This window comes from Gymnodraco acuticeps, unplaced genomic scaffold (genome assembly GCF_902827175.1).
Source record: "Gymnodraco acuticeps unplaced genomic scaffold, fGymAcu1.1, whole genome shotgun sequence".
Taxonomy (NCBI): Eukaryota; Metazoa; Chordata; class Actinopteri; order Perciformes; family Bathydraconidae; genus Gymnodraco; species Gymnodraco acuticeps.
Window position 1 is genome coordinate 732536 of NW_022992206.1, and position 15821 is coordinate 748356.

General features: G+C 41.1%; 1 protein-coding gene across 8 annotated transcripts in view; it reads right to left on the reverse strand.

The window, feature by feature from the left end:
* anks1ab (ankyrin repeat and sterile alpha motif domain containing 1Ab) overlaps positions 1-15821 on the reverse strand; it is a 53158-nt gene that overhangs the window by 15916 nt on the left and 21421 nt on the right. For all 8 annotated transcript variants that reach the window (XR_004568017.1, XM_034205733.1, XM_034205732.1 and 5 more), the window contains 2 exons: positions 967-1065; positions 9-155 (listed from right to left, as the gene is read on the reverse strand). Coding sequence is in view for 7 of the 8 variants with exons in the window: in XM_034205733.1 (XP_034061624.1) it covers positions 9-155; positions 967-1065 (246 nt within the window). In the remaining variant the exon portion in view is untranslated. The remainder of the gene's footprint in view (positions 1-8; positions 156-966; positions 1066-15821) is intronic.

Below are 15821 nucleotides of genomic sequence, written 5' to 3' on the forward strand. Positions count from 1 at the left end.
CTTCTCACATTGATAATCTCCAGCTCCCACAGGTTCTTGACACACTCCAGTGTGCGGTAGCCACTAGAAAGAAAGTTGGGCAGATATTCATGCAGGCCGAGGCCGTCCAGCCAGGACACAAGAGACGTGCTGCCATCACAGCCCAGTGCTTTCACCTAGAGAGAAGGAGAGAGGCATGTCTTTTTGCAATGAAATGTAGAGTATATATGCTTGTTTTCCAGTTAGAGAGAGAATGGATGTATCGGTGGCAAATGTTCTACTTTATTCAAAATCCCCAGAGGAAGAATACGAACAGTTTTGGTGAGCCTTGGACTTTTTTTTTATTATCAAAATGTGTTGTTCAATCATTTGTTATTAGAGCAGATGTAAGCAGGCTAACCGGCTAACAAAAGGTGGTGATCATGGTAAACATTATACCTTATCAGCGTGTTAGCATTTAGCTCAAACAACTACTGTGCCTGTTTGAAGCCTTACAAAGCCTCTAGCATGATTGTTGCTTAGCCTTTTTACCCTCCACAATTGCAGGCTTTTAATACATTATTAACATTTAGCCCAGGTTGCCAGATTTTTTTCATCTACAACCCATGTGCAGCCCTTTCAGTATAATATAGACAAGTCGTAAATATCCCAGGCTCCAATACTACTTGTAATGCATTTTAGGGGTAGTATTTCAAAATGACTGTTAGCAATATACTGCAATAAGAAGTCATAATTGAAGTTTTTTTAAATGTACTTGTTTACCCTTAAATCTATTGTGTCAGTGGTGGAAAAATGTTATTTTGCTATGTTTTTCATTTAAACTCTAAGGAACCACAGTATCTCTTCACAAGTGTAACCTTCTCCCTTTACTGTGTTATCTATTTTTATTCATATGCCCTATTTTTGTAAACATGACATCTTGACCTTTGTCGCTGAGACACAGTCGGTCACCCCTCAGTGCAGAGGTTAAGTTGTGATGTTAAGTACCTTGGGGAAGCTGCGTGCCGCATGGAGGATTTTCTTCCTGTGTCCTGGGTCAGTGATCCCGACGTCTCTGAGATCCTGGTCCTCCATCACGTTACTTCCCTACATGTGCACAAACGCAGGACACACACACAAATAAACACATCCACACACAGGCACACACACAAACACACACACACAGCCACTCATACACACACACACACGCATGCAAACAATAAAGACATAGACACAAGCACATGCACAGACAATACACAATATGGACATACAGTAATACAACACATTAAAATCAGTTATCAATTATAATATACTGTATATCAGTGCAGCTATTGAAAGGTCTGCAAACATACACTGGCATACAGTATTTACGCACAATATACTGACATAATGCCTTTATAAGACCATAGGCCAGGGAAAGTATCATGACTCTTTCTACACTGTAACTGGGTCAACATTGCAGCAAACACACTTGCTTGTTAGCACATGCACACACACACACACACACAGAATATGCACATCTCTGACACAAGCAGTAACAGCAGAGTGGGAGGACAATGAAGTCAAATAAATTGTGCATGCCAAGAGTAATCAATCTGAACTGGTGCGACTCAGAGGAAACAAAGCCTTCATAGCTGCAGCAGCATCTACAAGATCCCTGTGTTTCATCGAGGCACATCGAAATATTCCAAGAGGAACCAACCATTGTTCCCTCCAGTTTGTTACAATTCCTTAATTTAGGACATTGAAACAATGGAACAACAATCATTTTCCACCTCTTAAAATCTTGACTGACAAGCAGATTATTGTCTATTTCATATTTGCGACTCCTGCTGCGTTGTCATCTTATTCTGGTTTATAGGCAGCCATACATAAAGATACAAGGAGAACCTTGAAAATGTGGAGCTAAGCGTTTTTCCGCGGATTGATTCTTCCTGGCCAAGAATGTTAAAATGTTCTGTGGTCTTTACTCAATCTGCTCTTACTGGATTGGTTTCAGAGCACAATGCAGCAGTATTCACAGGCCTGTATCAGGGTGCCGTTTGGAGATTACTCACTGATGGCTAGAATAAAGGTCAAAATGAAGCGAAGTCTGATGTTAGAGAGACCCAAAATAGATTCTCCACTTTTATTAACACAGTTTGAAGTTTGATGATGCCTCAGGAGACTCTGCAAACGTATTATTTCATGCTGCATTTGAAACATGTGACAGGAATGTATGGTTGAGTTCTTACATAGCTTATGAGCAATGGTAGTTTGATTTAATCTGATACGACTTGCAGATGTAGCCATGGTAGAAGTCCTTCATCTCACTAAATGCACTCAGTTAATGCAACAGTGAATTAGAATTGCTCTATTGCTCTTCACCACAGGGGAATTGTTTAGAAAAAATTGAATTTTGTTGCTTTTCTCAAGAGTCAGCCGCTGTTACAATAATATGGTGTATAATTAAGACTTAAATTAAGTGTTATAATGTGTATGTTCAGTTCCACATTATAACATTGCAGACAGAGAGGGTTTGCAGAATATGATGCAATATTAATGCAGGGAAGATGCAATGTAAATGCAGGCTGAGTAACTTCTAAGATATTTTGCAATAGACAATTTGCCTCAATGCCACATTAGTTTGGCCATGGGAGCAACAAAGCATAACGCTAACATAAAACGAGTAATGGTGGAATTATTTGACTGACAGTGAATCCCACAGACAAATCGTGATGTTTACGCTCTGATTGATGACATCTGAGAGAGGTCTGGCAGAAACCAAAAGGGCACAATATTAAACATTCACCAATGTCTGCCTGACTACTCTGACCTTTCCCTTGTTTGCTACCTCCACAGCCTTGTAAATATCCATGGGTAATTTGCCTTGTGAAATTAATTATTTATCTCTTTGATAAATAAGTCAGGCAGACACATTAGTCGTGGCATGTAAGTGAACATAAGATTGCTTAATGACCCATCTTTCCCGCCACATTACGTCCCGGAAATCTTGATCAACATGGAATCTTCCGGCCCAATAAGCAAAGGAGCTTGCTTTCTTTTCTTTCTACTGTTTTGATATCCGCACACCAGTGTCGGGCGATACACAGTGGGGGCGATGAAATATGTGTGTCAACCAGTAAAGATTTTGAAATACGTATAAAACTAAACTAGCTAGTATCCCTGGTATCCCACCGTAATCTTCTCTGGTCCCCTCCCCAATCTGATCAATGATGACATGTATAGCCGCATGTCATTATTTCAGCGCTGGTTGTCTTGGTGGTGCCCAGCAAACAATGTGGGCTTCGTAAATAATTGGACAGCCTTCTGGGGAAAACCTGGTCTGATTAAGAGAGACGGCATTCATCCTACTTTGGAAGGTGTAAATCTCATTTCGGCAAACATTTCAGGGCTTTGTGGACTTAATCCATGACAAACTGGAGTTGAGACCAGGAGGCGGAGTCGCAGTCTTACACGCTTCTCTGCGCTCTCTCCTAGGCAGTCATCCATAGGAATCCAGAACCCAATAAAATACCCAATATTAGCGATGTGTGCAGTGCTGGAATTGGGCCGGTACTCACCGGTACGCAGTACCGGCACTTCTGGTTCTGACCCATGGAGTACCGGCACTTCTTGCTCAGTACCGGCATGCTGGCGGTACTCCGGTACTCATGCACCGTGCCAGTACTCAACACTCTCCCGCCGTTCTTATTATACATCCATATATATATATACAGCCGCCCGGTACTCAGTAGATGCGTCATGAGGTGCCGAACGGACATTCTCATCGCTCTAACCGCTGGAGTTTCACAGCGGCTGTCAGCTGTTTACTCCTGTCATTCAAACAGAACGTGCTGGAGAGGGGGCGGGGCTTATCTTCTCCATGTAAATACTGTGGTGGAAACGACTATGTCAAAATTAACCTATTTGACCGTGATTTAATAGTAATACACGTTTCAAAATAATAACAATAATAATGCCGAAGTAACAACATACTGAAAACTGTTAGTAAAACCATGTTTTAATGCTTTACAATTTACATACCTAGATGCACGTGTGTTGTGTTTATGCAGTGCAACTCCCACCCAGTGGGTGGCTATGTAGAGTGATAGAACAGAGCAGGCACGCCCCCGAGAGAAGAAAAGCAAGTCACGTCACAAATTAGCATTTCTAAAATGTTAGCGTGGATTAATAAAAGTGCAAAAAGACAGCGGTTGTCGCCGGAAGAAACTTCAAATCCAGAGAATGCTGTGCCTGTGTTGGAAATTGTGTCTGATGGGGAGCTTTCTTTGGTTGATCCTCCTGCTCCAAGTTCTAGTGCATTAGCATTAGCACTAGCTCCGCCGCCTCCTCCAGAGCCTCTAACGTTAGCTGCTGCTGGCGCAACTGCCACCACCAACACCGGGCAAAGCGATGCACCTGACTGCTGGACAACGGACCAGGTGCAATATTTTTGCAAGACCAATGCATGGCTCCTTCTTAAAGATAAGAAGCTAGGATGTCGGATATGCAGAGATGTCAAATCTTTGGGAATACACACTGGACAAGGACTGAAACTGTCAACTGAATGGGGTGAGTGTGCAGTGTCTCATTTCGGTGTTGACAAGGGCAAACAACAAGCTAGCCTGAGAAAAAAAATCAAAGAACATAATGAATCACAAGCCCATGTAAAAGCTGCTGACATCCTTACATCTGCTTCACGTGAAACTATTCAACATCAAGTGCAGTCTATGCATAAATCTGAATTAGACACCACTATCAGAGTTTTTCGAACAGCATATAAAATTGGCAAACATAGCCGGCCATTCACAGACATGCCAATTGATTTGAATGTACAGAAACTGAATGGGCTGAACGTGGGCAGGGTTTTGCACTCCAATAAAACCTGTGGCGAAATCATCGACCACATAGCTCATGAGCTGAAGAAAAAAATGGCAAAAGACATTACAGAAAACCAAAGAAAACTCTGTGTTTTGGTCGATGAATCTACCACTATTAGTGGTAAAACGGTGCTTGTTGTGTGTCTACGCTCAGCATTAGCTGATGCTGAGCCCGAAACGTTTTTTTGGGAGCTGATCGAGTTGGATGGAACAACGGCTGATGACATCACAAAGGCGTTAATGGAGTGTCTTGGAAGAGATTTTAACGAGGACTTTTTAGGTCAGTGTTTCGTTTCTTTTGCATGTGATGGGGCTTCAGTCATGCTAGGGAAGAGAACAGGCGTTGCTACCCAGTTGTGTAGTAAATTCCCAAGCCTGTTTGTGTGGCACTGCTCCAATCATCGTCTAGAGCTGGCAGTTGGGGATGTGGTCAAGGAGGTCTCAGGGCTCAATCATTTCCAGATCTTTTTTGACAAACTCTATTCCTTGTTCCATGCCTCCCCCAAAAATCAGAGGCAGTTAGCGCAGTGTGCGCAAGCAGTCGGACAGCGTCTCCTGGTGATAGGGCGTGTTTTGTCCATCCGCTGGGTGGCTTCAAGTGAAAGGAGCGTCAGAGCAGTCTGGGAAAACTACCGAGTGCTTCATGATCACTTCACAAATGCTGCAAACGACACGAGCAGGGATTCCAGAGACAGAGCGAAGTACAAGGGCCTGGATGATGTGCTCACATCTGCAACGTTTGTCAGCAATCTGGGACTGATGTACAATGCGCTCACAGAGCTCAGCGACCTCTCTCGGCAACTCCAAAAAAGAGAGATGACACTGCCTACAGCAGATAGGCTCTTAACTCGAGAAATACGAGTTTTTGAATCCATGGTCACCATGCCTGGCCCACACATGACTACAGTTCATACAGCTCTAGCTGAGAAGTCCTTCAAGGGTGTTGCCCTGCGTGAGAATGGCAGGCTTGTACAGATTCATGCAGGTCAGTTTTTCCACAGTATGGTAGAGAATCTGAGACACAGAATGACTTCCACAACCTCCTCTCATGTCAGCACAAGAGAAATCCCATTACATGGCCGGGAGGCCCGGGACAATCAGCTAATCCAGGACATGAAAGTTATCCATCCTGGAAGTTGGCCTGAAGAGGAGTTAGACGTACAGTATGGGGACGTAGAGGTGCTACGTTTGTGCGAAGTGCTGAAAGTGGACAGAAGAGAGACTGTTCAGGGCTTTCGCGAATACAAGGAAACCAGGGCATCCCGTACACCTGCTGCCATGGAGCCTCTACTGAAAGCAGTCCGAACCATCGCTGTCTCCACTAGTGAGTGTGAGCGGGCATTCAGCTGCATGAACGATATCCTTACTGCAAAAAGGAATGCTCTCTCTGTCAGCCGACTGTCCAGCCTGGTTTTCATTAAATGTAATGGACCATCACTGGACAGTTCAATCCGGAACAGTATGTGAGGTCCTGGCTGGCAAAGGGAAGGAGAAGTGCTGATGAAAGAGCCTGTCCAGCTCCAGCCCCTGATACTGATGTCCCCAAGGCCTTCTGGAGCCTTTTCTAACAATGTGAAGTATATTGCAAAGCAGCTCACCCAGTGAGAAGACTTTTGGCATAATGTGCCGATTTGTACAGATCCTGGAGATAGAAGGACTTCAGACCAACCAGGGAGTTATCTGATCAGCTTGGTGTTCAATGTAACTCTTTACCATGGCTCAGACTTTGTTACTTGCAGTTACAGTTTCTCATTTTAGATTGTGCAAATTTTGCATTTGTTTTTACATGTTCTTTGTTCATGCTCTTTATCATTTTTCTGAGTTGGAAAGTTAGATTGCATCATAGTTTACTTTATACATATTTGTATTCTTCAGTGGTGAAGTATATTGCAAAGCAGCTCAGCCATGTGAGAAGACTTTTGGCACTTTTTCGTTTTTCGTTTTCTGAGTTGGAAAGTTAGATTGCATTCAAAATGTACAGAAATACTTAATTTTGTTAAAGCTTTTTATAAAAAATGCTTCTGACCAGAGCTTTGTTTCCTTGTCATTAATGTTCAACACCACCAGAGGGGCTCTCACCTGAAAGGTCTCTGCTTCATGTGTCTTCAGCAGAAGATCTAGACTTTGATTGCTATATTTTCAGTTAATATTGACCTTACTGAGCTTTAGCCATATCCGCTGCCTATCATAAAAAATGTTAAGTACAGTGAACCTTTCTAAAATATACAGTAGTAAAGAGACAAACCCACCAGCATTATAGTTGTATATATAAAATTGACTTGAAAAAGTTGCTGATTTTAGAGTACTGGCACCTTTTTCATTCCAATTCAAGCACTGGATGTGTGTGTCTGCCCAAGGACAAGTTAAGGTAAAACCTAATAGAGGTGTCATACATAATAACCTAATAAAAGTAAATGTAACAACTACTACAGTGCAACAAAACAGGAATATTAAATGTGGTCTCTTAAACATAAGATCTCTAGCATCTAGAGCAATATTGGTAAATGATTTAATATCAGATTATAATATTGATATATGCTGTCTCACTGAAACTTGGTTGAGACATGAAGAATATGTCAGCATAAATGAGGCCACTCCACCCAGCCATATCAATACTCATATTGCCCGAGGCACGGGCCGAGGAGGTGGAGTTGCAGCAATCTTTGACTCAAGTTTACTTATCAATACTAAACCAAAATTAAATTATACCTCCTTTGAAAGTCTCGTTTTTAGTCTTACGCATCCGACCTGGAAAACTTTGCAGCCAATCTTATTTGTTACAGTGTACCGGTGCACCAGGTCCTTATTCAGAATTCTTATCAGAATTCTCTGAGTTTTTATCAACTTTGGTTCTTAAAACAGATAAACTAATTATCGTAGGTGACTTTAATATTCATGTGGACGATGATAAAAATAGCCTTACTGTTGCATTTAACTCTATATTAGATTCTGTTGGTTTCCTTCAGAGTGTAAATAAACCAACCCACTGCTATAATCACACTCTCGACCTTGTTCTGACTTATGGTATTGAAATTGAGCAACTATTAGTCGAACCGCATAATCCTGCTTTATCCGACCATTTCTTAGTAACTTTTGAAGTACTGTTACGAGACTACAAAGCATTAGTCAAAAGCTCCTGCAGCAGAAACCTATCTGTTAGTGCTATAGCCAAATTTAAGGAAGAGATTCCACCAATACTTAACTCGATAGCATGTCTGCATGTAAGGGAGGAAACTTATACAACATGTACACCACCCCAAATTGATCATGTTGTTGATAGTGCTACAGATGCGCTGCGAATAAAATTAGACTCTGTTGCTCCTTTGAAAAAGAAGAAAATAAAACATCATAGATTAGCTCCATGGCATAATGCCGAAACCCGCAAAATAAAGCAAAAGTCGAGACAACTTGAAAGGATATGGCGTTCCACTAAACTTGAAGAATCTCGTTTAATTTGGCATATTACTCTCAATGAATATAAGAAAGCACTGCGTAAAGCGAGAGCAGCCTACTACTCTTCATTAATAGATGAGAATAAGGATAATGCAAGATTTCTTTTCAGCACTGTAGCCAGGCTGACAGAAAGCCACAGCTCGATTGAGCCTTCTATTCCCATAGCACTCAGTAGTAATGATTTTATGTGCTTTTTTAACGATAAAATTGTTACTCTTAGAAACAAAATTAATGACCTCTTGCCTTTGACCAGTATAGTGTTATCAACAGCTCCCGGAAACGTAAGTTCTAATATTACACTAGATCAGGGGTGCCCAACCAGTCGATCGCGATCGACCGGTCGATCGCGGGGAGATTCCCAGTCGATCGCGAGATGTGTCTAAAAATAGAACAACAACATTCTGTTTTATCGTTAATGTCCTATAACATAATCTTCCCGTGCCAGAATAATGCACTTGAACGCATCAAAGCTTTGTGATTGGCCGGCGTGACCCCATGTGTCGGGGCGTGGCTGGTGGGCAGTGGGCACTATTTCGCTGACGTTGTCCGTGTCAACAGGAGTGACAGTCGGCACACACACAAGACCGCAATTATGGCAGAAGCAAAACAGCCCAAAATATATAATTTTCACTCCGAGTGGGAGGATGATTATTTGTGTATATATTTCAATTCAAAGTCCATCTGTCTCATCTGCAATGCGAGCGTGGCTTTATCGAAGAAGGGTAATTTAGGAGCGGCATTTCAAAACAGTGCACAAACGCTACGAGACGGAATTCCCTCCTAATTCTGCCCTACGCTCCCAAAAGGGGAGGGGCCTGAAAGGACAGCTAAATGCACAGCAGTCCATTTCCACCAGGCCCAACAACAAGAGCAAGGCTGCTACCAGAGCATCTTATCGAGTCAGGCACGTTCTTGCGAAACACATGAAGTCTTTCAAAGACGGCGAAGTTGTGAAATAAGCTTTCCTGGAGGCTGCGACGCGCTTTTGGGGGACAGTAAAAATAACAGTAGCATTTCAACAGGTTTTTGATATAATAAAAACTCAAGTTAGATACCGTTATTAATCAGCTGTAAGTTTTTGTTTGTTTGAACTTATTCATTACAATTATTGTACAAAATGGTATAAGAATGCAAACATTAAGATCTGTTCTGTTTAAATTGATTATAGTCTATTATCAATTCAGGTTAAGAAACTAGTGTTGCTTGCATCCTATTTTAAAGGCATTTATTTTTATACTCCACTAAAATGCAATAAAAAAAGGGTTCGATTCTATTAATTTTGTCTTTTTTATTGCACTTTGGCAGCAGATTCCTGTGTAGCTTCAGATCTGAGTTGTCTTATTAGTAAGCCTCATTTATACTTTTGTAGCAACACTATTTTTATATAAGGACAAAGAAAGGGTTCAGAGTCTTTTCTTTTTTCCCTGTGTCATATGTGGCACAGTGGCAGCACTGTTCAATGTTTCTTGAAAACATTACCCACTGTAGTATGTGACGTGTGAATAAACTCCAACTCTGTATCAACAACACTGTTGTGTAGCTTCAGTTAAATACTTGTATGTGTGTAGATTAGAAAGAGGTAAGATAAAGGATCTGCAGTATTTTATGAAGTATTCATCGTACAAAGGTCAGTTTTATAAAAGTAGAAGTGTGTATTCACCTGGTAGTAGGCTGTCAGTAACTACGTCTCTCTATTTGGACTGGTAGATCTTGGAAGACTGGCAACTTTAAAAGTAGCTCTCGGTTAAAAAAAGGTTGGGCACCCCTGCACTAGATAGTAAACTAGAATGCTTTTCAGCCATAAACCTTGAACAATTAAATTCAATGATTCTCTCTTCTAAACCATCAATGTGTATGTTAGACCCAATTCCAACTAAGCTGTTGAAGGAAGTTTTCCATTAATTAGCACTTATTTATTAAATATTATGAATATGTCTTTATTATCAGGCTATGTTCCACAATCATTCAAAGTAGCAGTGATAAAACCGCTTCTTAAAAAGCACAACCTCGATCCAGAGGTTTTAGCCAATTATAGACCTATTTCCAATCTTCCGTTCCTCTCAAAAATTCTTGAGAAAGCGGTCGCAAAACAGTTGTGTGATTACTTAAAAAACAATGATTTATTTGAAGATTTTCAGTCTGGCTTTAGAACACATCATAGCACAGAGACAGCTCTGGTTAAAGTCACAAATGACATTCTAATAGCCTCTGACAAGGGACGTGTCTCTATTCTTGTTTTGCTCGATCTCAGTGCTGCATTTGATACTATCGACCATGATATCTTATTGCAAAGACTAGAGCACTTAGTTGGCATACAGGGAACTGCTTTAGACTGGTTTAGGTCCTATCTATCTGAACGCTCTCAGTTTGTACGTGTCAATGATGAATCTTCCACGCAAACCAAAGTTAGCCATGGAGTGCCACAGGGCTCAGTGCTCGGACCTATTTTGTTCACATTATATATGCTTCCGTTAGGCAATATTATAAGGAATCATTCTGTACATTTTCATTGTTATGCGGATGATACTCAGCTATATTTATCAATCAAGCCTGATGAAATTAATCATCTAAATAAAATTCAAGACTGCCTTAAGGACTTAAAAACGTGGATGACCTTAAACTTTTTGATGTTAAACACGACCAAAACTGTAGTTATTGTACTTGGCCCGAAGAATCTACGAAACAAATTATCTAAGGATATACTAACTATGGATGGCATTAATTTGGCCTCCAGTGAGACTGTAAGGAATCTTGGTGTTATATTTGATCAGGATTTATCCTTTAACGCCCACATAAAATCAATTTCAAGGACCGCCTACTTCCATCTACGTAACATTGCAAAAATCAGGCATATCTTGCCTCAAAACGATGCAGAGAAACTAGTCCATGCATTTGTTACTTCAAGGCTGGATTATTGTAACTCTTTATTATCAGCGTGTACCAAGAAGTCAGTCAAGTCGCTTCAGCTGATGCTGAAATGCTGCAGCTCGTGTACTAACCAGAGTTAGGTAAAGGGACCACATTACTCCTGTTCTGGCTGCCTTACACTGGCTCCCTATAGAACACAGGATATAATTTAAAATTCTTCTTCTCGCCTACAAAGCCCTTAATGGGCAGGCGCCATCTTACCTTAAAGAACTCATTATACCCTACTGTCCTACTAGGGCATTGCGTTCCAAGAATGCAGGGTTGTTGGTTATTCCTAGAGTCTCTAAAAGTAAAATGGGAGCCAGAGCCTTTTCTTATCAAGCTCCACATTTGTGGAATCAGCTTCCAGTTTGTGTTCGGGCGGCAGACACCCTATCCGTTTTTAAGAGTGCGCTTAAGACCTTCCTTTTTGATAAAGCTTATAGTTAGGGCTGATTAGATTCAGCCCCTAGTTTTGCTGATATAGGCTTAGTTTGTCGGGGGACATCTTACTTCTTCCTTCTCTCTGTCTATACCTGTGTACTCTCATGTTCCGATTAACCCAGCTTCCCCAAATGTCTTTCTTTTTGGTGTCTATATACGCCGGGATCCGGAGTCATGGATGATCCTGCGGTCCTCTGTCCTGGATCGCGAGCCCTGGATCTTGAGTCGTGGCTGTGGTCCTGGATCATAGGTCCTGGATGGATATCCTTGTGGATTCATCTTCCTATTATACACACATGCATTTCCAAACATTTGGACTACCTATGTTGCAAATGTATTATATTTTCAATTTACACACGGCATCTATTGCACGTCTGTCCGTCCTGGGAGAGGGATCCCTCCTCTGTTGCTCTCCCTGAGGTTTCTCCCATGTTTCCCTTTAAACTGTGGGTTTTCTTCGGAAGTTTTTCCTTGTACGATGTGAGGGTCTAAGGACAGAGGGTGTCGTATTGTCATACTGATATTTTGTACAAACTGTAAAGTCCACTGAGACAAATGTAATATTTGTGATATTGGGCTATATAAATAAACATTGATTGATTGATTGATGGTTGCATTAAGCTATTGTGGGCCATGCTGCTGATCAATAAGAAGGGCTGATTTATGGCAATATTGGATTTGGAGGATTCTTACATAAATTATGTTAAATACCTTTTATTTGTCAGGCATTCAATATATTAGTTTAGGTAAAGATCAGAATTGTAATTGTATCTTTATACTGTTTCTCAATTGAAGTTCCAAGTAATAAACTATATTATTACAAACAATAATGTTACATATACAGGGATAAAGAGTGTATTAGTATTTCTATACTGACATGATTTATTACTTATTGTTCGACAGATAAACAACGTTTTTATATGTACTAAGCTTACCCCATAGCTTACGGCCACCCCCCCCCTGTATTCCTTTTACTCCGACTTCATAGTATTATAATATACTACTCCTTTGGGCTTGTCTTCATTAACAAATACAAATCTGAGTTTATGGGAGCAAATAAGGTTCACTATTATTTTGAAGCTGTAAAATGTGTTTTACAAGTCATTGTAAAGCAGCTGAATGTTTTGTGTGCATGTACAAATCATTTGCTTGCATGTATCTGAATGTGAAACATTTTGAGAACAGAGATTCCAATTGCATATATGTAAAGTATTTGTAGCTGCAGAAATATTTAGTGAATTTGCATTTACATTTGTGCAGGAATCCCAATTGGGTTATACAAAGTCTGAGAGACAGACCAACAAACTGTCCCTCTGTCTGCAACAAGCTAAGAGTTTTGAGCACACATTTTATGCTGTATTTACGATTGAGCTGACTAGCCAATCCGTTTGTTGCTAACTGGACATCAAATCATAGGATTCAGACTGTCTAATGAGGAGGTTTGCTAAACACTAGCCTTCATAAACATTAGCCTAATAACTTACATTCATACTTCTATACAGCTTCCGTTTTTCATCCCATAATCCCAAGGGACACCAAGTTATCCAAACAAAGCTATGGATCAGGAGCCAAACCACCAAAGAAACAGACCAATAATGCTAAATCATTTTGTTTTTTGTTTTTGTACAATCAATCTTGTGAAACCTTGTTGTTTAAGATATTACTGCACACATTAACACACATGTTTAGTCCCATGGGGTTAAAAAAGAACAACAAATATTCATAACTCAAAATTAATCAAATTCCTTGCCTTCAAACACATAACCAAATTGTAAAATATTGGGCCTAGCCCTGAAGATTGCCCTTATTTGCTCCCATACCAGCTTGTATCTCCACAGCCCCTCATAGTAGGAGTGATCACGTGTGCATACGGATTTCCCATTATGTTGTAATCTCATGCCTTACCAGTAAGAAAAGATCAGAGCAGCAGTCCTCAACTGGAACGCTTTATGAATACAACCACTTTCCCTCTGAGTTTACTGGTCTCACTTAAAGAGCCTGTGACACGAGTTTCCCCCATCATCCAAACCCATCAATTTGAGTAAATATTGTCCCCTTGAAAACCGTTACTGAACTGATTTTGGATATTTGTACTTTGATAACCATTAATCTGCCCTTCAATGTTGACCATTTTCTGGATCTTCTCGGGGATTCTTCAAGTCCCGCCAAATTATGTGTGACGTCATTGCGGGCACAGCGCTCCAGCTGCACCGTTCAGGATCCCAGCATCTGCATATAAACGCACGATGGCGCACACAGCAGCAAGCTCAGACAGCGATGACAGTTTAATGTTGAACGTGTCTGAGAGCTCATATGAGGCTGAAGGATCGGTTTATGTTGTATCTGTTAGAAGTTTAGGAATTAGGTGCGTCAATATGGGCGATCATACGGTCATGTAGCCAGTGGTGGAATGGGACTAAAAATCATCCCGGGACTCTCGACCGGCCCACTTCGGTACCGCTAGTAAGTTGTCAACGGGGGGAGTGGGGGATGTCAGGGGCGGCAGGTGCTGTAGATAGTAAATGTAAATATGTAAATATTTGTGTCACTGCATCCTCGTAAAATACAAATATAATGCAATGTCTGTGTCTTTGACATTAGCGCTGCTAGCCACCTGTGCCCTGTACTACGAAGCCAGTTCAACAGACCCTGGATATGTTTGAGTAACAAACAAACTAACAACAACAAACTAACAAACGAGATCTCGCTAAGCGGTCCTACGACGCTGGTTATCAACTCGGTAAATCAAGCCAGGGTTTCTCTCTCCAGCTGAGAGCACGTTCACGTCTAAAACACGAGTGGATCTGACTTTAATTACATTTGACTCGAGTGTTTCGTCAACATAATGTGTTGCTTAAAATAATACTTCTGCATACAGTATGTGACACTGTGAGTGTCACATACCAGCCAGATACGGCTGGAGAAGCTGACTGAGATAAGGAAATATATGATATTATGATATTATATGATCGATGATCTGATTGATGATGTAATATGAATGATAAGTGCGACACGTCGGCGTCTTCTCTGCATACGGCAGTTTAAACTGTATTTCCTTTATCCTGTAATATGACTTGAGAGATTTAAACTCCGCACACTGAGTTGATCTCTTTTCTATAGACGCCGGAGGCGGGCAGCGTCAGGTAAAAAAAGTTATTTAGCCTTCCCAAACCTGAGCCTCACGCGCCGCCTATGGGGGATGTGCTAGTAATTTATCCGACCGGCCCACTTCGGTACCGGCCCATCGGGATTCGTCCCGATGGCCAGTCCGCCACTGCACCCAGCCCACATAAACTGTCAACGGGGGGAGCCTCGCTGCGGGGAAACGGTGGACCTAGTGTCCCGATCGGAGTGGGAATAATAATAATAATAATCCGTGCATTTTATCCATTAATTTCCCCAACATTGTGGTGAAAAAAACACACGTTTAATCCATGTTGGTGTACTACAACTACAAAAAGCATCGGTTTGTTTTCTCATCAGGAAATGCAGACCGGCACAAACAAACGATTTGTAATCATCATTCTCACGATCATTTAATCTATCATATGTTCGCCGAATTGACATGAAAGCACTAATACATGTAGTTTCATCCACTTGAGTTTACAACTACAAAAATAATCGATTTGTTTTTATATCACATCCTACGGGAGGAAATTCAGCAGCTCTCACTACCGATTTTTAATCCTAATGTAATCATCATCTTCACCACGATCATTTATGTTTATGTTCGCCGAATTGACATGAAAGCACTGACACATATGAATATACTGTAGTCAACTTCATTACAACGTTATTAACGTGCCTAAACTCAGTAATTCACCATTTCTACGCATGACAACACACTTTGTCCGTGTTTGGCTCTCTCGCCGCACAGTGAAGCGTTCCCGCATTGACGTCACTTCCGGCTTCCCCCAAAACTTCAAAATGAGTCGAAGGAATTTCCCGCGATGTTCGAAATTATTGATATTTAACGGAACGGTATCGCTTTTTCTTTTTTAAACTGACGGTTCGAGATTACTAGTAGCCCAATATTTCATTGCACAACAGTTGTTGGGATGCTGTCACAGGCTCTTTAAGTGAGCTCAGCTGTGACAAACTGATGTAACATATAGCCCATAGTGCAAATGCAACTCTGTGGTGTGAGAAAGGTCCGTGTTTACCCTCTGGGCCGAGTTATTTACAGTGTGTCGCCAT